General features: G+C 39.9%; 3 protein-coding genes across 3 annotated transcripts in view; 1 reads left to right on the top strand and 2 right to left on the bottom strand.

Moving 5' to 3' along the window:
• Nucleotides 1-698: 698 nt before the first annotated feature.
• LOC103369519 (redox-regulatory protein FAM213A-like) lies at nt 699-4,009 on the bottom strand. Its single transcript, XM_008298255.1, is given in 5 exon segments — nt 699-1,125; nt 1,246-1,410; nt 1,603-1,743; nt 3,385-3,476; nt 3,641-4,009. Coding segments are annotated over 5 exon segments (663 nt in total). The 5' UTR covers nt 3,792-4,009; the 3' UTR covers nt 699-1,011.
• Nucleotides 4,010-5,357: 1,348 nt separating this feature from the next.
• On the bottom strand, nt 5,358-7,336 carry LOC103369520 (110 kDa antigen-like). Its single transcript, XM_008298256.1, has 5 exons — nt 6,978-7,336; nt 6,705-6,848; nt 6,230-6,406; nt 5,656-5,811; nt 5,358-5,520 (listed from the first exon to the last, which is right to left on the bottom strand). The coding sequence occupies exons 1-5, from the start codon at nt 7,257-7,259 to the stop codon at nt 5,488-5,490; spliced, it is 792 nt and encodes a 263-aa protein (XP_008296478.1). The 5' UTR covers nt 7,260-7,336; the 3' UTR covers nt 5,358-5,487.
• Nucleotides 7,337-15,632: 8,296 nt separating this feature from the next.
• The window catches only part of scn4aa (sodium channel, voltage-gated, type IV, alpha, a), a 29,199-nt gene continuing 22,308 nt past the window's right edge, over nt 15,633-22,523 (top strand). Inside the window, exon 1 of the mRNA XM_008298257.1 lies at nt 15,633-15,734. The gene's annotated coding sequence lies outside the window, so the exon portion shown is untranslated. The remainder of the gene's footprint in view (nt 15,735-22,523) is intronic.

Here is a 22,523-nt window from a genome sequence, read left to right on the forward strand (position 1 = left end):
AATAATAATCATTCAGTCAGTCAATTGTCAGACAGATTTGTTTTTCAAGGTGATGGCTGTTGGCAGGAATGAATTTCTGTATCTAAATTTCAAGTAAAGTATTTAGTTTATTTATTTAAGCACTTCAAGCAAAAGCAAATACTTGAGTGTGGAAACCTTTGTGCTTTAATCTTTCTAAGTCAGACAAATTTACTTTATGAGCAGTGACAAAAATAAGATGACATCATATTTGAAGGACTGTACCTTTGGTGCTGAACTTGATCAAATTTTCAGTCTGGTGCAGATACAAACATGTGCAGTAGACAAGATTTGCACCTTAGAAACTGCATATTACCACTGTTTTGGTTTCATTTTGCATAACCAAGTGCATCCTGTGTACCAAATATGCAGCAGTTGACACCCAGAAGGTACTTGTATTACATTTTAAGTTAAAAAAGTACACAATTTTAAACGTATTAAAGAGCATCCAGTACGATTAAGTTTCTTCACACCGAGCACAAAGCTGAGCAAACTGTTTCTTACCGGCAATGTGGACACATAACAAAACTCTGGAATGTGTGTGCTACTCATACCGCTGAAGTGAGATACACCTCTGGAGGAACCCAGACTGAATCTACATGAGGACGTTTTCTGTGGAAATAGTCCCACTTTCCACCCACAGCATCTTTCCAGCAGTGACTAACAATAAAAACAAACCGTTGGAGCACAAAGACAAGTTTTATTGTTCACGAGGTCTCTCTCGGCTGCCAAGACAACACAGCGGTATCACAGAGTGACGCAGGAGACTGAGTGTTTGGTATCAGGTCTGCTTCTTCTGTCGAGTTTAAAGACAAACCGTCATTAAAAACACTCAGTCTCAAAGTGCGTCCTGGCTTCCCAGAGACCAGGAAACTCACAAGTCTAACACGAACCTCAAACTGACAGTCAATCTTTTTCTATACAGCGATTCAAACATTTACATGCTTCGAGGCGTTCTGTGGTGCAGATTGTTACTGCAGCAGCTACAAAGCTTTACATCGTCTCTAAAAGCTGCATCTCCTGCGGTATTCTCCTGACAGCTTCAATGACCTCTACAGTGTTGACTTTATCCCCAAACTCCATCTCCCTGTGCTCAAGTAGTATTCCCTGCAAGACAAGAAGAACAAAACAACAAAAAAATACATTATTTATTTCCAACTGTGCTCTTTTTACTCCTCTTTGACACGATTTGTAACACAAGCATTTCACTGTCTGAATAAGTCGTACCTGCTCTCCTTGTCCGATGACGAAGACCCCACCAAGGACGAATCCTTCCCCCAGAACGTTTCCCACGAAACCGCCCCTAAAGGCTCTCAGGCCGCTCAGCCAAACCCCGACACGCAGGAACCCCAGCAGACCCATCTTCCGTTCACGTGGCCCATAAAAGCGCCTCTGAAAGCAAAACCAGAACTGTTGAGTCACTGATGCGGACCTAAACGGATTTGTAACGGACCCTGAAGGACTTTGGTGTCTTTGTAAACAAAAGTGAAGCTGAAAAACTGGTTGAATCCAGTTTAAAGATCAGTCTGGAGGGAAAAGTGGCCTCACAATGTGCCGATTCATCAGAGGAATTATGAAATTCACCTTTTCGTCCAAGAAGATCTCCCCGTTGAAGAACTGCCTGAAGTTCTGGACCTCGGTGCCGACGTCCTCCTTCACCACAGCGTACAGAGGAACCCCGAGCTCGTCCAGCCGGGGCTTCAGAGAGGACAGCTCTGCAGCCTCCTGGAGAGAAAAAAACACGAAACATCGTTCATTTCTAATGTTTTGTGACACTGGTTGCACTTTAAGTTAATTTTGAAGGTTTCATGTGTGTCGTTGCTTCAGCTGTTTAAGATTTGTGACATTTATTGGTGTTTAAAGAGGCGACAGATTTACATGAATGTCCTCCTGGAATACAGGTTGGTGTGATTTACTGTAACAGCAGTGTGCCTTTTATGATTGTTTTCTGTAATCATTTGTCTTTGTACATGGATAAAAAAATAAATAAAAACAGTTTCTCCTTTATGGATTAACAGAGTTAAAGTGACAGTCATACAACGTACTCAATAGCTTTCTTGCTGTAGTTAACGGAGATGTTCTCTTTTCTACCTTTAGAAAAGCTCCAACGCAAAATGTAAAAACTTAGCTTTGACCTGAAGGCCTAATAGATTTTATTGAGTGTTTTTCTTGTAATATGGTTGTGTCTGATTCTTCTGTTAATACAAAAAAAAAAAAGCTTTCCAAGTAGAAAAATGTACTAAAACATGAAATTTGGCAAAGTTTAGAACATTTCACACCACCTCGTATTCATTTTATGCACAGAAACACTGTTCAAACTCAAATAAAGTGACCCTCCAGTAACAAATCAAGCTGTCTATCATGTCTATGGGTTTTTTTATATGTTAGAAGGCAACTCATTTGTAAAATAAATAACACCATGGTGGAGCTTCTACACCTTGAAACTACACTTTACTAATGACAGCCTCTAAAACAAGGGTTTCATACTGAAACTTTGTGTATTAATACTCTTCCTTAGAATGGTTTGTGGTTCTTATGTGGCTAAATTACACCACGTTTCATTGTGCAGTGTGATGTAGAGTAGTTGTGAGCTGGTGTGCAGCGAGCAGGAAGGTGTGGCTGCACATTTAAGGCAGGCAGGAATCATTATATGGAAAAAATGCTAAATATGCTATTCTGATACAGAGAGATGAACTATTAGAGGCTTAATCTAAAGACTACAGAGGGACTAATGACATTTAAATCAAACAGAGAATTAAACTCCAAACATACTTAATGTGGTTGGATGGATTTTGTAAGCTTAATAATTCCTTGCACACTGAGTGACAGCTATCTGGGTAATTTAAAACTGTTTATCTGTAATGTCTTCATAAGCAGCTGCACATTGTTTAGTGACAAGACATGAAAAATATCTTTAATAATTAGGAAGACTTTGTTAACTGACCTGTTAACTATTGGATGGACTTGTAAGGATTTTTCTGATTATTCATATAGCTTTTTTTTTTAATTTTTTTAAACCAACTCCTTGGGAATAAATAATAAACAAACAGGCTAATTTGGCTCCAACAGAGTCAACGTCCTGCCAACAGCTCTTTCTGATTGGCTACACATCAGAGTAACAGACAATCAACACTGAAGAATAAAGGATGGCAAGTTTCCTTTTTTAAAAATTAAACATGTAAATTAAGTTTTTAGCTTTTTTTGACACTGCAAATGCTGAAAAATCCACATTGTTCAACCTCAAACAGTTCTGAATAAACATCTTCTTGCTACTGAAACAGGAAAACAAAGTCTGAGGACAGAATTCCCTTTTATGAAGCCAATAACTTATAATATTGCATTAATATATTTGGACTCAGACTTTACCTCTCTGCACAAAAATCATCCAGGACGCCGGACTGCCATGACCACAGCTCCGGACTTCGCCCACAGAGTTTTGGCTTTAAAAGTCTTTTCTTCTGAGGACAGAATTGAGGTAAAAGGGTGAGAGTTGTGCAAAAGGCTGAATCCATGACTAACCCCAACACAATAGCTAATTTCAACACATCCACACATTTTCAACCACTGACACAGCACTAAATAATCTCATTAGTGTTATTTTTGGTGGAAGTGGCTGTTTTACCTCCTTGCAGGGTTTTGAGCTCAGCCTCCCCCAGATATTGCAAAGTGGCTCTGAGAGGCGGTGTCAGGAACAGATCAGTGATGATGTTCATGACCCCAGTAACGAGGCCGCCGACGATGGCAGCAGCGTTTCCTAAGAGCTGCAGAGCCATGCTTCTGTCTTCTCCTGGCCGGTTTACAGCCACTGCATCGCTCAGCTGCGCGCCTCCGGAGCAGCAACACCTCTGAGCGCGGCGCGTCTAAAGGCGCATTTAACCTCCAGCTCCAGCAGATCTCCCACGTGTTTCCACTGAGCCAGCCCACTTTCTTTGAATAGTTTGGTCCTCATCAGAGGGAATGATTCAACACAGCTGTGTCGAGTCTGCAGCGACAACGAGGAAGACAACTAGGAAGTTCAACACAAATCCGACACTGTGCGCAAAAGTTGTACCTCCTCCTCCTCCTCCTCATGCGGCTCAAAGGTCACTGGTGAGATTGGAAAGTGCAGCGTCATTGGGCTAAAACAGCAGACATGGCTGCAATAATGCAACAAGCTCACAAAATACAACCTCTACAAACTAGGATGAATAAAAATAACTTTGAATGTTGCAGGAAATGAGTCATCACAACCACTAAAAGCAGCTGAAGCAGTTGTCATTGTTTTGTAATGTATTTTTTTTCAGATTTTTTACAGTTTTCCCTCAAAAACCTGCTTTTTGTATGAATGTTTGATCCTCATTGCAAATTAGTGTAAATGCACACTTGGACAGTTGATGCAGATCTGCTGAAGATGGGAAGTTTCTCTAAAAATCACTTTAAATCTCATTTTAACTTGTGGATTCAGCAGCAGTGTTTGTGAAAAGCTGCTGGGTTCATAGCATTGAACTTAAAGTGGTGGGAAGTAACTGGTTACTGAAGTTAAGTATGATTTTGAGGTACTTCACTTGAGTATTTTCATTTGATACAATGTTCAACTTCCATTTTACTACAACATTACACTTTCTACTCCACTTCATTTCTCTGACAGTTTTTAAAAAAAAAAATTAATGACACAGCAAATATTATGACAAGTTTTTTAAAATACAACACATTGTTAGAGGGTAAATCTGAGGTTTCCAGCCTTTATGGCTTTTTACAACAAGCAGTGTGTAGTCGGGCTCAAGCGCTGGTTTATTTTCAATAGATGTATTGTCAATAAATAATGCAAATTATAAAAGAAAAAGGAAAAAGTCCCAAAACATGAAAACTGATTTGTGTATCATAACTTAGATTTTTCCTGTTTTCTCTCCCGTCAGATTTATCTGCTGTAACTGTATATAAAAATACATCTAAAGTAGTTTAAACCAGCTCGACCTCCACTAACTTACTCTTCCCACACGTGATGCTATATACAATAATGTTATTTACTTCAACCTTTTCATTACTAGCAGGATTTTTCATGCAGGGCGTTTACTTGTACTGGTGTATATTTACATTGTTGGTACTTGAGTTAAGGATCTGAACTTTTTTGTTTTTATTTCGCTGTACTTTGTGTATGATGACAGTCACAGCATTCTATTCTATTCATTTCCCAGTGTGACGTGGAAACAAGCCTCCAGAGTACGGACACTGAAAACAAACGATCCTGTTTCTGATAGCTGAAGTTGTATAATGAATAAATCAATTCTAAGGTACAGAGAGGATCTGCAACAATGTGGGCACAAAGATACTGAGATGAATCAAATGAATCAAAAATGATAGGTGATCAATATTTGTGAGCTATTTAATATTTACACATACATTGTGGCAACTATGTGTACACGGAAGCTGTAGTACTATTATAATTTAAGTAAAAGGTGAAGGAGTGACTCATCAACCAGGCTGATTTGATCAAGTGTCGTCTGCTGCTTCTTTTTCTTCTTCCTGAAAAGCAAAACAAAACTTAGTTACAAATTACTCTTAAATAACTAAAAACACATTAAGTCCCTTTATTACCCTTTTAACACCTGAAATTGATCATTTATCCTCATTTTTCCACTGTCTGCCTCCAGGGTTTACCTTCTGCGGTGAGTCTTCGCTGTCAGATGGAGGCTTTTCAGCTTCTCCTTGTGAACTTGCAGGTCTCTCGTTCTGCGGCGTTTCATCTCCTGCTACGTCAGTTTCAGCCTGAGCCAAGATATCAGTCATCTCAGTTGTTTGTTCCCCATCGGCCTCCTGAGATGAAGTGGCCAGAAAAGTTTCAGTTAAGCATTAAGCCATTGTGTCTTCTATTTCTGTCTCTACTTTCTAAACACACATTTGGTTTTCAGACTCAACCCTGCTGCCTCCTCAGGACCAGTTTTTCTCATCCACACACTATTTCCTGCCTCAGAATGGACATTTGAGTCTGTGTTACCTTATTATGTATTTTCCTGTTCTCTCTGAATATTGGATGAACAAAAATGTGTATTGTGCTTGAGTAAAAGAAGCCCCAATAAATAATACTTAATTCTTAGCATTTTTTTGTATCATCGATTTTCCTGTGACTCCAAATTTCCTCTCCAATAAATAAACAAACAAACTAAAGAATAAAAATGGAAAGCTTCTGCCTTTTGTAAATGTTAATGAGTTGGTAGCTTGAACAACCAGCCACCTTTTCCTGCTCCTGAATGCGGGGAGAACTTGATTTTTGTGCCTCCTCTTCAGTCATCTGTTCTTCTTGCTCTTCATTAGGAAGCGTCTCCTCTGGTTTGAGGTCGTCACTCTGTGGAGCAGAGGCCGACTGCACTCGGATGGAATCTTCAGGTTTACCAGTTTGTTCTTCAGCAACCTTGAGGTGAAGAGCAGCTAAGATTAGATCTTGGAAAACACAGTGATCTGTCGCTCTGCCTTTCCTCAGCCTGACTCCTGTCTGTGTTCTCTTTGCCTGAACACCTGAAGCATTTTAGGGAAACTGAGGTGCAGCTTGTTGCTGTGGTTCCCCCTGTCCTCGTCTGGCCTGTGATCTTTCACTTCAGCTCACTTCTAATCCTCTTTTATCATCTTTTCCTGCACTTGATCCTGCATCTCTGAAGCCTCGCGCTGGAAACTAAATCAGCAACACAAAACCCGGATATCAGCAGCATCACCTTCTCTGTGTCTTGAGGGTCAAGAGTACGAGGACTTTGTTTGTCACGCTGCTCTTCTGTTTCAATCGACTTTAAATCACCGACATCTTGTCTGGGAGTTGATTGCAGAGGGTCGGTTTGCTCAGGTTCAGATCGATCAACCTCCTGCAGAACAAACGTGAAACAAATGATTAATTGAACAATGAAACATTTTTGTTTGACCCCTCTAACGATCCAGGTAAACATTATTTACAATTATTGTGCAAAATGACATCAATGTAATTATCTTCTCACCTTTTTCTCATCTCGCGTGCTGTCTTCCACCTCCTTTTGTTCGCTGCTTGCCTCTTCCTCCTCCTCAGTTTTCTCCTCTACTTGACTGGCACTTGGCTCCACCGTTGTTTTCTCTTCTCCTTGATCATTCTTCGTCTCCACTTGGGTTTTTTCTTCCAGTATTTCTGCAGCCTCCTTTTTGACTTCAGTATTGGGGGCGTCAGATGAGGAGGAGCTGCTGTCCTCTACAGGTTTGCTCTCAGAGGACTCTGGTCTGGTTACTGGTTTATCTGCACACTTCATTAAACCATTTGAAGTTTGTCATTTTATGGTTATTTCAACATCACACGAGGCAGATCATGCAGAGTGTTAGCGTGAGCTGCCTCATCACCAAAAACAACCCAGCAACAGTCATACTTTTAAAAAAAAACAAAAAAACAAATCAAAAACACACGGCCGAGACCAAGTTGAAGAGAAAATTACAACCTATCAGGAAGCCCCCACCTCTATAAGCACACAGATTTCAGTTTCACCTCCTGTTCAGTATCATTTTCCGGTGCTTCAGTTCGGTGTTTGTCCGTCTGCTGATGATTTCCTGGATCAGGGGTGTTTGGTTTCTCTTCTTTTACAGGTTTGTTGTCCTCAGCAGCTCCTGTTGTGGCTGCATCAGACTCTGGGGGCTTCTCCTCAGAGATCTGTTCAAGTTAATGTGCTCTTGATAGACTTTCTCAAAATGTCATGTAAGCCACAAGCAAGCCGCTACAGTTTTAGAACACGTGGACCACATTTCTAAGAAAATCAAATCTCTTATGTAAACTGGACTTTTGAGGTCGATCAAGACATTCTTAATGAAGTTTAAGGTCGACTATCTTATCATCAAAGCAAATCAGTTAAAAGAATGACTCATAAAATCTGAGATGACTCATCCCCTGAATCACTATTTTCAGCTCCTGCTTTCAGGACACATCAGTTGAATTATTAACCCAATAGGGCTGAAAATTTCAACTATTTCCATCCCCAATTAATCCGTTGATTGTCTTTGTGATTAGTCAGTTCTTTATTTGGTCTAAAAAATGTCAGAAAATGGTGAAAAATCTGTGTTTCACAAAGTCCAACATGACAAATATCTTATTCTGTCCACAACCCAAAAATATTCAGTTTATTGTCATAGAGAAGTAAAGAAACCAGAAAATATTCACATTTAAGGAGCTGGAAGAAGCTTACAAAATACTGAAACTGATTAGTCAATTATCAAAATAGCTGGTAATTAATTACATAGCTGACAACTGATCGATTAGTTGATTCATTGGTGGTGATTTATAAGTCGTATCAATCCAGTCTGTTTCTGCACCTATTTCAGCTTTGCTTTCCACCAGCACTTATCTGTGCTGTGATTATTCTTCATTCCAGGATTTTCATCTATATTGCCGTAATGCAGATGTTTGCTAGAAGCTAAATGCAAATTTGGGCCACAAAGACATACATAAAGTTGATCTATCGACCCATCTACAGTGTTTAGTAATTGTCTTCCAGTGGAATTAAATGGGAAGCATTACAGTCGGGCGGCTGTGGCTCAGGTGGTAGAGTGGGTTGTCCTCTAATCGCAAGGTTGGCGCCCCTCCACAGTCAAAGTGTCCTTGGGCAAGACACTGAAAGTTGCTCCCAATGGCAGGCAGCACCTTGCATGGCAGCTCTGTCACCATTGGTGTATGAATGTGTGTGTGAATGGGTGAATGAGAAACACATTGTAAAGTGCTTCGGATAAAAGTGCTATATAAGTGCAGACCATTTACAGTAAAAATAGCTGATAATTTATTTTTAAAGGCTAATCGGAGCTAAACAAAACCTGAAAATGACTAAAAATAGCATCACAAACTAAAGATATCACACCAAAAGTAACATCAGACTCTCTAGTGGACAAAAATGGGCTAGAGGGAGGTTTTAAAATGATCAATAACAAGTGGAGGTTGAGCTGCATCAAATCTTTTGTGCTCAGACTCAGAATTAAAGCACACGAACTGAGTGTGTTTCAGGGATTTTGTGACATACCTTCTTAGACTCTTCCAAAGCCTCGCTGATCTTTTGCTCCTCCTCCTTCAGCTTCTCCTGATGCAGCGTCTCCTCTCTGGCTTCCGGCTGCTCCTGCTCCAGTCGAGCCAAATTGGCCTTTTTCTGCAAATAAAAATGTGACAGAACAACAACAAAGGCTTCTGACTTTGACACCGTTACACATCTTACACCTGCAGTTTACAAAAAAATCTGACACCAGTTAAGACTTGCAAACAGTTTGACACCTCACGCCTTTTATTTCGTATAAGCCCGAGGCAGCCATCGATCTACAGGCCTGCAGGGCTGCTAGCAGTTTCTGAATCTAATCTAAAGGTAAAAGGTGACTGGGTTTTTGTAGCCATGGGCCCAGTAGGCTTTATATCGTTCAGCTTGATGAGCTTAGACTGTCTAAGCCTCTTTTATCCGCGACAGCAGCTCTCAAAAACTATTTGAAGATCAAGGCTTTGACTTGATAGTAGCAGAGGTTGAATTATAAGCAGAAGTATCAGGGTTAATCACCTTGTGGTAGGTGGGATTGTTCACCATCAGTACTTCTGCTGCAGTGCTGCATTCACCAGATAGCCTCTGATAAGGGAAAGCTAGTTTTCTACCTTGTTGCAATACGACAAAAATAGATCATTCACCTAAATAACACTATAAATAGTCCATTACAAGTGAAAGCTGCCATCAAACTTGGCTGTAGTGTGTAAGCGGACAATGGAAACACATTGCACATTTGGAGTTGTGTTGCAGGAGATTAAAGTCCACAATAAATCCAATAATACTCTCCCAGCTCCTGAGGCAAATATCTGGCTCTTTAGCTGGTAAACTGTATTGTGTTCACGGGCTAATTTTGCCCCTTGTTTGTATGCTGAGGCCGAATACAGTGCTGTAAATATTGATAAAGCTCTGAACAGCTAAGGACTGCTGTATGAAGAGATCATTCTAGGTGGGATCTGACATAACTCTCACTCATAAGTGCAGATATATGAAATGATGAAGGGAATAAATCTACATCAATATGTCTAACCTGTGCATTTGAAGAGTTTATTTGCAAAAACTGATAACCCCATTTTTGTAGATTTTCAGAAAACTTATTTTTTGTTGTTTGCTTGAGATCAATCAAACTGAAGTTGAGTGGATTTGACTCAGTAGAAATGACAAAAATAGAGATAACTTAAGTTTGATTGATGTTGTCTCAGGTAGACGATGGAAAAGTGGGTTTTCTGAAGGTTTGTGAAGCTAGAGTTATCTGTTTGTGTAAATGAATTCTTCAGTTGTTCCCCAAATAAAAAGAAACGTAAGATGACAGAAGACTATAGAGTATATACCTTAATATTTAAACTAGTCAGGTACATTTCTAACATAGCATGGTATTAAACTTAAATACATAACACTGATCTTATTTCTCTATTGGAAAGAACTTTGGCTCAACTATTGACCTATTGAGATCAAACTGGCAGCATCATCAGAGACGTCTAAATCTCTCCTCAGAGTATTCTTCTATCAAAAAGCCCTCATGAGTGTGTGACATATGGCTGTGTTTGATGATCCCTGATTGTTTTAGTGGTGATTTCTGGCTGCTTTTAGGCCTTTTCTTTATTTTTCACTAATTTTTTTATTGATGTTATTGGTCTTTTTACTATATTTAATTGTTTTTGTTTCTGTTGAGCACTTTGAAAAGTGTTATATAAAGTTAAGTATTATTGCTATCTTTAAAAAAATAAAGTGATTATTGCTTGTATATGTAGGGTTTTGTAAATAACAGACGATTAGGGCAGATTAATTAACATTAGGTTGGAGCTGGCGGAGGTGAGGCTAATTTTGACTAGTTTGTATCATAATAAGAAGTTTAATTTTGTGTGAAATGGTGTCTATCATATGCATGATTGTAGACTTTTAATGTGTTTAATCTGAAGAACATAAGCACAAGATGTAAACACACCATATAGGTAAAGTACAAGAGCCCCAGGCTTTTTGTACAGAACTGCTGCACTTAGTTATGAACTATTTGAATGTTTGTCTACATTTTCACACAAATCTGCAAGTTAATACACTAGACAACAGAAAACACAGCAGAAGTGAAGCTATCCAGGCTGTGTGTTGTGTAATGCTGCCCCCTGCTGGCAGTGGAACCAAACAGCAGCTCACCTCGGCCTCTTGCTTCACGTTAGAGTTGTACTTATAGAGCCAGTGAGCCAGATACAGAACCGGGTTCGCGGGTCTCTGTTCGGCCACTTCAGCAAGTCCGTCCGCCAGACATTTCCCCAGATGCTTCTTTAAATACTCCGAGTCCATGTTTTTTTCTTCTTCCTAAAACACACCGGACCTTAACTTTGAGGAGCGACTTGACTGAAACTACGTCAGTTAGCGTCCGTTAAAATTAAGCTTTCTGGAAAATAAACGTTTAAATTGCTTTTTTTTCTTTCTTCTTCTATTATAAATAAACGTGATTTATGAATTACATCCAGTAACCAAAACAACGACAACAAAACAGACCTTCTTTCTTTTTACTCCGTGTGTAGCTGCTGCGTCTCCATGGTAACGGTGTCACATCATTAATGCTCCCCTCAGTGATTTAAAAACACTTCCTACCTCTCCTACTGCAGCTACCACTAAAAGTCCCAAAATACAGAGCATTACTACAGTCAATTTACTTTAGTTTAATTTAGGAATATAAAATAATTTTTAAGTTCAGCTGAACTGAGATAAAACGTTCTGTTGTCTTGTTTTATAACCATAAAGCTAGGATTTGAGTAGCAACAAATAATCAATCGATTACTTGTCAGCTATTAAATTAAGCCCTAGCTATTTTGATAACCAGTTTGAGCAAGTTTTTCAGAACAAAACAAGTCTAAATTCTCAGATTCCATCTACTTATAATATTTTCTGGGGGTTTTCCTCTATTTAAGCTACATTTAGATTTATATTTTACATTTTAATTTATCATTTTATTTCTTTATTTTGTCATATCTGGTTAATGCACACCGTGTCTTTTTGGTAAAATTGTAAATCATTTAATTTTGATTAAATACAATAAATTTAATCTTAGATTTTGTTCATTTTCATGACCAAACTGCACACCACAGATCAATATTTCAAGGTGAAAGTCCAATGTGTCTTTATGTTTTTGTAGTTTCTGGCTCTGATGAATGGTGTCATTTATGTTGTTTTGGTTGTTTTTTTGTTTGTTTTTTTTTTAAAGACAAAATGCCTTTCAAGTGTTGGCATTCAGAGGTTTAATCGATTAGTTGTTAACTAATAAATCAGTCACCAAATATTAGAATTGTTTAATTGCTTTGTGATGCTTTGAGGAAAACAGGTCATTTTTCTGATTCCACTTTCTTAAATTTGATTGTTTTCTGGTTTCTTTTCTCCTGTATGACAGTAAACTGAATCATTTTGGGCTGTAGAACAAAACAAGACCACTGAAGACGTCAACCTGGGCTGTGGGAAACACTGATCCACATTGTTCAGTATGTCCTGACATGTCATCGACCAAACAACGAATGGATTAATCAAGAAAACAATCTACAGAAATCTTAATTTTTATACCTTACAGTCATTTTCTCTTGATTAGCCTTCATCATGTATTTCTTGATTCTTTTCTACATTAGCTGTGCACCAACAACACCCAAGTTTAAGTGGTGATCAATGGAAGATCAATAAAGGCTTGTCTTATCTTATCGCATGTATATTCAATTAGAACAATAGATTATTGACTAAAAGTAAACACGGAAGTTCTGTGAAAATACTGAAAAAAACAGGTCACCTACAGAACAGTTCGAGTCCCTTAAGACGTCATAGAGCCTATATTTGCAAAAAAAAAAATTAGTTAACCTTTCAGACATACTTCACTACAACGATATCAGGAATAATTAGCAAGTTTTAAGCCAATTAAAATATAGTACAGCTAAAAATAGACACCAAATTTGAGCTGAATGTTGCTGCATAACTTAACAAGAGAAGTTTCCATGTTTTGATGCACTTGAAACCAAAATATAACACATAAGATTTAAGGTTTGTTCTTGTTTGAAGAGCTTTTTTTTTCTTCCCAGTGTTGCCAAAGAGCTGCTCAATGGGGAACCATTGGATTTGTTGGGTTTCTGTCTATAATATAATATTGGAAGGCCTTGACCTTAAATACTCTGAGATGACTTGTGTTGTAAGCGGAGCTGTAGGAATAAAAACTAATTGATAATTTTGTTGTCGTTGTTCGCAACAAAGCCTGCAGGCCTGGCTTCTTTCATATTTTAGCGTGATTTAATGCGCTGTGCTCAGCGTCCTGAAACCAGGACGGTTAGCTCACATGGGAGGAGGAGAAGGTGGGAAAATTGTAGCAGGCTTCATTTCCAAGAAACAGACGACACCCAGTTAACATTTGTAATCAGGGATATCATTTTCCTTGGATAATCATACTACACACCTTTCAGCCAAATATAGCCTTCACATCGTCAGAAAGACTCCTCCAATCAGACTGTATGAAGCGTACCGATGCAGTTTCGTCCTTCTCACGGCCTGTAAAGTAAAACAAAAAACAAAACAGATCTCTGGTCGTGATGTTTTGTGTATAGTTTGACCTTTGATAGTTACACTTCTTCTTTAATTGCACTGTTTCTCTCATTTGTAGGCCTAAATTGAAGATGCCTCTGGTCCACTTTCATATTCATGAAAAGGTGTGAGAAATGTGATGTGTTTTTCAAAATTAGTTACACAACTGGTTTAAGACATGTCTTTATTCCCAACGAGGAGAGATGAAGACTCACCGATAAAACAATCAACACAAGTTTGGAGCAGAAGATCACATTTACAAAACTAAAAGTCATCATGCTGCCATCTGGTGGTTGTAGCAGCAGCAAATCTTTGGAGGCACTTGGTTAAATCTTTTGTTAGTTTCCAATATTGAGCTTTTTTCTTTAGAACTGTTTATGTAGAGAATGTTGTTGTTGGCATCACTTATAGCTGGAAACTTTTCATATAAACTGCTCAAATTGAACAGAAATCATCAAACAAACAAGTAAAATTTCACCAGTTCTCACATCCTGACAAAAACAAAGACAGACAAGCTGCAGCCGGCAAGAGCTGCTTTATCGGTTTGTACGTGTCATTTATATGTTTCTGACAATTCAAATGTGGATTCAGAAATCATTAAGATGCTTTAGCCTCTCCACACGGTGTTACAAAACAAACAAGAGCTGAGACACTGATATGCAAATAATAACGGTCCTTTAATCTGCACTCTAAATCCTAATTCTGTCACTCTACTTAACATTTTGAGAGTTTTGGGTTCATTGGACGCAAACAAAATGTGTCACGTCTGACTGGACATTTCTGAGTTCAACAGAACTTTTTCAATCACATTTGTGTTTCTAGAAGATAGAATTTTTAAATGTCACATCAACATAGAGTATGTAGCTAGATCTTAATATTTATGCTATCTAAAACCAAATGAAAGTGTGTTTACAAATGTAGGCGAGTATATTGTAATTTCAATATCAAAAGACCACAAAATGCTTAATTTTGTATAATTTGCTCACTCTAAATCTAAATAAATATGTCACATGACCTTTATGACACTGTTTAAGGACAGAAAATGACTTACCTCATAATGGCTGAATAAACACGACTCAGATTAAGAGAAATATCAAGTCAAGTATATTATTAAACACCCAGCGTTGACCAAAGTTCTGCACATGTTGCAGGACAGGCAACAACAGAAATATGTACAGCAAAGCAAATCAGACAACAGGATGAAAGTTGAAGATGAAATACTAGAAAACTATTTTTGTCTACACTCTACAAACCTATGTTTAGGCAATGAAATATTACTACTGACAATAATAATACTAATAATAATATCACAGTTTGCATCAATCTTTTTGAGATCAGACAGTTTCTAATCATGTTCAACCATCAAACTATGCTGAATTAGGGGAACTCATCTTTTATCTGTAATGAAAGCAAGTATTTCTTTGACCCAAGTACTTCCATGTCATTTTTTTAAGTGTACATATTTGGGGGAAAAAATGTGGCAAAGTAGGCAGAGGAGGGGACCTGAAATCACCTCAAGGTCAAGACAAATAAAGTTATCAAAGCAGTTTTATTCAGCTTCTTCAGCTTGAATTTAATTTTAAATAAACACAGAAATTCGAGTTTAAATTACAATATCAACATGATGCAACATCATTACATCAACACAAACCTTTGGAATTAAACCTACAAGGTAAATCAGTAAATCCCTTTCTTTTTTAAATCTTGCAGCCTTGCATTTCACTGAATGGTGTGAACAGGTCCTTTAAATGGACGCATTTAAAGTGTGGAGCAGATGTTGCTGGTGGATCAGCTGAATGTGCAGCAACACTTCCAGATGAGAGCAGGAACCAGCCGGCAGCACCGCAGCGGAGCTTCTGCTTCGTTCCGGCTGTGTGGACTTTATTGAAATGCGTAAATGCGCACGGCGGACTGAAACGCGCGCAGGATCGACCAGCTGTGTGGGAAGCGACTCCGCTGCCGAAGTGTCAGAGGTCTGATCTGATCCTACCTGGAGCGACTCCTCCGGTTTCACTGCAGGACGCCACACTGCGTCAGCAACAGCTGTCCTGCAGCCCCGCGCTGGCTGCCACAAGGGCACAACCACGTCCTGAGTGGAAGGCTTCACGGAACACTTGATTTTTTGTCCCCCCTCCTTGTCTCTTGGATTCTGTGGAAATACATGTTTTGCCGCGCAAGGTAACGCATCACCTGCTTTCTGTTGACTTGTGTGAGCTGCTGAGACTGAAGATGAATCCTGCATGAAGTTTAGAAAAGTCTCCTGTCAGGCTGAAGAGTTCTTTACTGTACTTACATTTTGGTGACATTATGCGTCTTCACAGGTTTTGAGTTTGTTTATTTTAATGTTTCACTTTCTCTGATTGAAATTTGGCATCTTTTTCATTTTTAGATGGCAGCTTTTTAGCGAGGAGATTTCCACTTGGGCTGTGTAGTAACATATTTGGCTGTTTGGGTTTTAATTTGAAAAAAAAAAAAAGTATTTGTGCTCTGTAAGTCAAGCATTTTTTTCTTGGTACTTAAACTAAGTGCCAAAAGAAACTGAATGCACAGGCTTGTTTTAATATGAGTGCCTTTGTTCCAATTATAAACAGGGACCTGTAATTGAGCTGAGGTCAAATTTGGAATTGGTAGATTTATGGCTTCACAGCAGTGTTTTTAAATGTGTGTGTGCATGAAGGTGCGTGCAGCGAGTGGCAAATTTTACCACACCGTCATGAATCCTGCACACGAGCATCACGTCCATTCCCATTTGTTCACCTGCCAGGTGAATATCAGCCCCCGGAGGCACATGGCTGCAGTGTCCGGTGTGGCCACTCTGCAGCCCTTCTCCACCCCCACTGTGCCTCCTCCTACAGGGACAACGTGTTATTTTTAGCCCATGTCTTCATGGCAGATGGGCAAGATACTGTGATGCTGTGGATGCTCATACCCCACCAGTTTCTCTGCCGTTAATCCGTGTTGCCCCAATAAGAGGTGCGGGACTATGGAGACGCCTGGACACATGCAGGCAAAGCAGATCTTTGGTGGAGGCCAGTGTTCTGGTTAGATCCTGTTTGTGCACCTGCATCTCTTATGTTACTCCTGCAGTGGAGGGTAAAATCCAACATGAATGAAGACCATCAGGTGGCGTTCTTAAGGTCTTAGAGTGAGTTTGTGTCGCCAGTCTTAGATATTTTTCATTCATTCAAGGTGGATCTTTTCTCTATGGCTGCATTCTCCGCTCACATTCCTTCTCCTGTCATCGCATATAAATGGCAGGAAAATGCCTCATCTTGTGGCTTTTAACACGCAAAATGTGGAAAGATGTAGAAGGATCTGTTGTCTTCCTCTGCCCGAGTGTGTTTGTGTGTCTTGCATCACATGTTCTTGGACGCAGAAGGTGTCGGTTTTGAGTTTCTTTCACCAACTGAGCCCATGTGACTGCTTGGCCTGGCCTGCGTATTTTCCAGACTACTCAAAAGGTGAAATAAGGTTAAAGATTAAGTGGAAGAAAAAAAAAAATGTCCTAAAAATTTTACCCTCCGATTTGTTCACATATGCAGTAGAGTTGTGTTTGACGTACAGGTTTGTTACTTTCCCCACAGACATGTAATGTGACAGAAACAGTCATTTCAGAAGGAGACCGTTTGAACGTAAACAGCTACTTCGTGGATGTTTTTTGTTTTTTTTAAGGGCTCGGTTGGTGTTATGAATATGATAATAGCTCCCGCTGGTCCCTCGCAGGCTGGATGGAATATTCTCCAAGTCACTTCCACATGTAATCTACTCAGATTTCTGTGCAGTGAGTGCAAAGGCCAAATGGGTCAGTTTGAGGCAGCAGGAATCTGTTTGGAAAGTTGTTGACTGTATCAAAGAGCAGCTTTTTTAAAAAAAAGTTTGGTTTACCCCGAAACAGATTAATTTGCTTTGTTAGTCATATGTTAGATGGAAAACTGTGGGACTGTTTACATCATTAAAATGCTCATATTTTGTGTATTTTTACTGATTATCAAGGAACAGTCAGATGGAGGAACATTGTTTGGCTGCATTCTCCAGTACAAGTTTGGATTTTTATTGGTCAATTAATTATTGAAGCAAGTATTTTTCAGAATATAGTTATTATAAAACTGACTTTCCAAAGAATAATTTGATTTCAAAAGGTGCTGCTTTGACTATGATGCAGCCACCTCTCCGTCTGTCGGCACCAGTGTCCCGCGAATGTGGATCGGGACAGTTCTGCTTGTTTTTCCTTCTTACATTTATAACTTTAACATTTCTTTCCTCTGAGCTGGTTTATTAGACTGTTTTTGGCTGTTTTTTATGGATGTTATAGCTTGTGCAGTCATAGATCCACAAGTGGGCTGTTTGCCATCGTACTATTTTATTAGTTTCACAACATAAGTAACAGCCTATCCACACTTTTTCATTAAAAATCTGTACATCATAAAGAAACAAAAGGCATACTTAGTAGGTTTTTGTTGGAGTTTGTTCAATTTTTGACACGATTTTCATTTTCCCAGCGCATCGGTTCCAAATATCAGCAATCAGACTGCTCGATTACTGACAAATCGTATCATACCTGTAAAAAAAACGCCACATAGGTTGACCCCTAATTTATAAATCCATAGACTTAAATGTCTCTGTTAGCGACTTGACCATCTGGCTGCCCCACAGAGATTACAGTAGGTCTTCACAGCTCCTCGGCATGCAGTAGGAGAGGCATACTGCGAATAACAGCAGCTGTCCTCTTAGCAGCGACATAATGCATGTAGGGATGTATTGCAGCTGAGTGTGTGCGCTCACATCTGATAGAGACATCAAAAAAAAAAAAAAAAAACAGAGCTCAAAGGGGCTCGACCCTTGAGCGGTTGCCGAGGTGATGCTGATCGTTTTTAGTCCGGTCTGACAGAGCGTGCAAGCTTCGATTTTAGTCTGGCACACAAAGCCGCGGTTGGACGCTGCAACAGGTGGAGAGTCTGTTTTAATGTGGCGCCCTATAGGGTTTGAAATAGCAGGTTAACTGGTGGGTGACAGGGTGTTGAAGCGAGCTGGGAGAGAGAGCGAACCGCAGTGTTGTGATCTGACCCCGTGAGAAAACAGGGAACAAGAGCACGGCAAATGTCAAAGGACGTGCGGATAAAAGCCCTTGTTTGCTCTGTAGATTGGTCGTTTACAGCTTAACCGCATGCCAGCGGTGGTAAGTGCGGCATAATGAGGGGACTGAGATGCCTGACATGTGGCCTCGGGACTCGTGGTTGAACTCCCAGCATGCTCAGGGCTCCGGAGTCAAGATAACAAGTCGCAATTAAAATATCCACAATCGGATCCGAGTCAAACTGAGAGTGGGCTCCATGTGGAATAAAAAGCATGTCCACCCCAAAGCTCTGACTGCCGCATTTATATGAGCACAGTTTGGATGTTTGTCTAAAGGCTGGTGAACTAAACGTCCTTTCTGACTCACTGGCTGAGCCTCTCTCTTGCTGTATGAACTCAGGCTGCCCTTGTGACAAAAGCCAAAAGCTGGTTGGGTTTGTTTCCGGAGGTGAATATTGGCATTCGCATTCCGCGGCCGGCTAGTGTAACGAAGCGGTGTCTACATTACCCCGTCTATATCCTCTACCGGAATGTCACAGGTCATATGGCCTACACTCACATGCAAGCTGATATATATATTACTGTCGGGGAAGGCTTCTGAAACCTTACATTCCCTCCCTCTTCCTCAGTTTGCCTCCCGTCCACAGCGTGACCGACCGAGCGCGGCCATGTGGCGGGTCGTCTTCAGTCGGACTCATAAAATAAATGATAAAAATGGTGGTGGAAAGTCAGAGAGGCAGATCTTTGAGGAAACAAGCTCATGTAAGATTATGAAGAACCTACAAAGTACTTTAGTATATTACATTTCTTTTGCTTTTTAGAGGGAAGTATTGTACTTTTTAACCTGCTGTATTAATTTAACATGTACAGATTGAAGCAGATTTGCACAAAACACTTTAAAAAAGCCTAGAAAATACAACACAGAGATTATAGCAGTGGCCAACAACCCTGTGACCTCTTCAAAAAAAAAAAAAAAGCAGCATCTGGATGAAGCCCCTTCAAATAATTCACCTCAATTGAGATAAAATAAATGCATTTTCAAAATTCTCACAGTTTTTGGTTGCTCTCACTGCTCCTAATGGCTCAGTATTTTATATTTATTTGTTATTTTCTATGTGTTGTTTGTAGTAATATTTATTGCTGTCTACTGTATTGCTTTTTTTTTTTTTGTATTTTAGTTTAGTTTTAAAGCATGTACAGCACCTCTAGTTGTTTTAAAATCTGCTAATTAAAAGCTAAAAGTTCACAGCAGATTCATATAAAATTGCTTTTTGAGGATCAAAAAAGGGAAACAATGTATTATTTCATTTAAAAAGCAAAACTTGGACAAAATAATGTGAAAAAAATATATATATCTACCAAATTTGGCCAGCAGAGCTTTATGGTTTTTCTTTCAGCTGTCAGTAATCATCTGAAGTTCAAGAGTTTTGTTTGGGATTTATAAAGTTTTATCTAATCTATCTGGTGACCCTTCAGATTGACCCGACCCCAAGACTTGAACCATCTGATTGTATTTAAAGTAGTTAAAACTATCTCCTCTCCAGTGCATCTAATGTCAATTGCAGAGATTTTAAGTGCAGGACTTTTACTTGCAATGGAGCAATTTTATATTTTGTATAGATGCTTCTATATTAGAACAGGATCAGACTACCTCCCTCATTGCTGAGTCGACTACTTGCATGTACTTAATTTGCTTTTGCCGTTAAACTCAGAAATCCAGACAGGCCTGCATGTCCTAGACGTGTTTATTAAGGACTTCAGGTCTAATATACAGAGTCTGGCCCAGTCTTGCCTCTGCTCTCGGCTCTTTCGTGCGGAGAAACTCACACTGATGAGCGTAGCCACAAAACTTAACGCGGTGCCAAAACGTATTACTTTCCTCGCTGACGCGGGAGACAAGGCAACAAGCGACTCGAGAGGACTTTTTTGAGAATTGGCAAGCTTTCAGGGACCTGGCTTCTTTAAAAAAGGACATTTGATGGCTTCAGCAGTGACGGTGTGATGTAATGCAATCAGGAAATGTTCCCCATTAGCCACAGAGAAACACATCCATTCTCAGGATGTGTATTTTAAGGTTGGCTCATGGTGGAGAGCGGCGGGGCCCACGGCGCCCAGAATGGGGGTTTTGAAATGGGATGATGAGAGGTGAAACTAGGTGCTCGGAGAGGGGCTGTGAGGGGAGAAGTAGGTAGGTGCAGGGCAGCCCAGGTTGTCTCACTGACGAACACTCACTGTAGGTTTTTTTCTTTTGCAGACCAGAGTTTTATTGTTTCAGGGGAACAATTAGACAGCATGTTGTTTGTAGATGTAGGAACAGGGGCTTCGATGAGTGATAGGGTAAAGATGGAGCGATTATACGAGGGAGGGATCTAGAACCTCGGCGGTTATGCAGTGGGATGGCGGGGAGGTTGTAAAGAGCTGGTCAGGGTGTGAGGCGGAAGCTCGGTGTGTTTGGGGCCCCCCGTGTAAAAAAGAAGGTAGTAGAGGAGAGGAGTCAGCTCGGTAAGATAAGTTGGCATGCTGTCCTGTTTATCGGAGGGATGTGAGGTGCAGAGCGAAGACTCAGCCAGGAAGGAATGAGCAGAGTCAACGGGCTTCTGTAACACGACGCTCCGTCTTGATTGCTCGAAGCAGCTGGGCAGCCACCGTATCTGTGCGAGCGTGTGCGTCTCCTCACATGTGTGTGAATGCATAATTTTCTGCTCAAGCCAGGAGGTTTGAGCAAGTCGGCCTGTGATAGGTATCGCCATGCATCAATCTGTATCATGGTGATTGATATGTGTGAACTCTCTTTGTCGTCTGCCGGCTTGTTTGTCTGTTTTGATGATTAATGTCGTGTCTGTGTTCTTTGTGCAGTGCCAATAACTTAGTTTCCAGAAATGTGGTACTTGATTTTGTCTATAAAGCATCTCTGTTTGTCAGATTTTTGCTACTTTAAGGTGCGTTTAAACAACTTTCCTTGTTGTCATGCTGTTTTTCTCCTCAAAATATTTCCACAAGCTGATTTGAAATTTATTTTTTAGGTAAATTACAGAATTTTGCAAAACTGTACATTAACATCGCTGCCCTCTGGCAAACAAATGTTCCCTCTGAACTTGTTTTTGTCAAAATTTGAGCACAGTTCTTGTGTGATGACTATAAAATGACATCAGAATTAACAACTGATACTCACAAGGAAGAAATTCTATGTTTTAATATAAGACAAGATGACATGAGATAAGACAAGAAAGGATAAGAAAAGAGATGAATACAAAAAGATAAGACACTAAAAGATAATAAAAGACAAGAGCAGATTCTGCACAAAGCTTAGATATTTTCCTGCTGCATTATTCTGTCCATAACAGCAGAGGCCTAAGTTTAGCTGCTCCAGACAAAAGTGCTCCGGACTGGTTGCTAAACACATCAAAGGATGTAAGCAAATGCCACTTGGACCCGACACGGAGCGCCTGCTAAGCTAATAAGTAATCTGATGTACATAAGTAATGTCATGGGCTCTTTAGAACGGTGGGAAAGTCCAAGCTCTAGTCCTGAGTGCGTGTAGTCATTTTGTTACCATCTTGTCACTTTTAAGTGGCCCAGCGAGGGGCTGCCGGGTCAGAGATGTAGGGCACAGGGTGGAGGGCAGGAACGAGAGGGACTCGGGGGGGTCTGGAGTCACATCAAAGCAGCTAAAGCCTACGATCAACACCCAGGACACGCATGGAGACATAAAGTTTTAGCGTTGTGTATACATACGACCGCTCATTAAGTCATCACAGGTTTGTCATGTTTTGAGAAGCTCCACCGAAGAGCTACTTCCCCTCTGAATTTTTCAGATTGTGTCTGTTAAAGGTTAGAGGAAAGTCCAAAAGCGTACCAATATGTGGAGGTCTTTTCTTACATTTATCTGAGGAA

This window comes from Stegastes partitus, unplaced genomic scaffold (genome assembly GCF_000690725.1).
Source record: "Stegastes partitus isolate 25-593 unplaced genomic scaffold, Stegastes_partitus-1.0.2 Scaffold1300, whole genome shotgun sequence".
Classification (NCBI taxonomy): domain Eukaryota; kingdom Metazoa; phylum Chordata; class Actinopteri; family Pomacentridae; genus Stegastes; species Stegastes partitus.

Excerpts from the sequence above, each read along its gene's own strand:
- LOC103369520 (XM_008298256.1), bottom strand. The coding sequence starts at position 7,259 with ATGAAGTGTGCAGATAAACCAGTAACCAGACCAGAGTCCTCTGAGAGC. Across the intron at positions 6,407-6,704 it reads ACCCTCAAGACACAGAGAAG|GTTGCTGAAGAACAAACTGG; the intron begins GTGATGCTGCTG and ends CTTCACCTCAAG. Across the intron at positions 5,521-5,655 it reads GCGAAGACTCACCGCAGAAG|GAAGAAGAAAAAGAAGCAGC; the intron begins GTAAACCCTGGA and ends TTTGCTTTTCAG.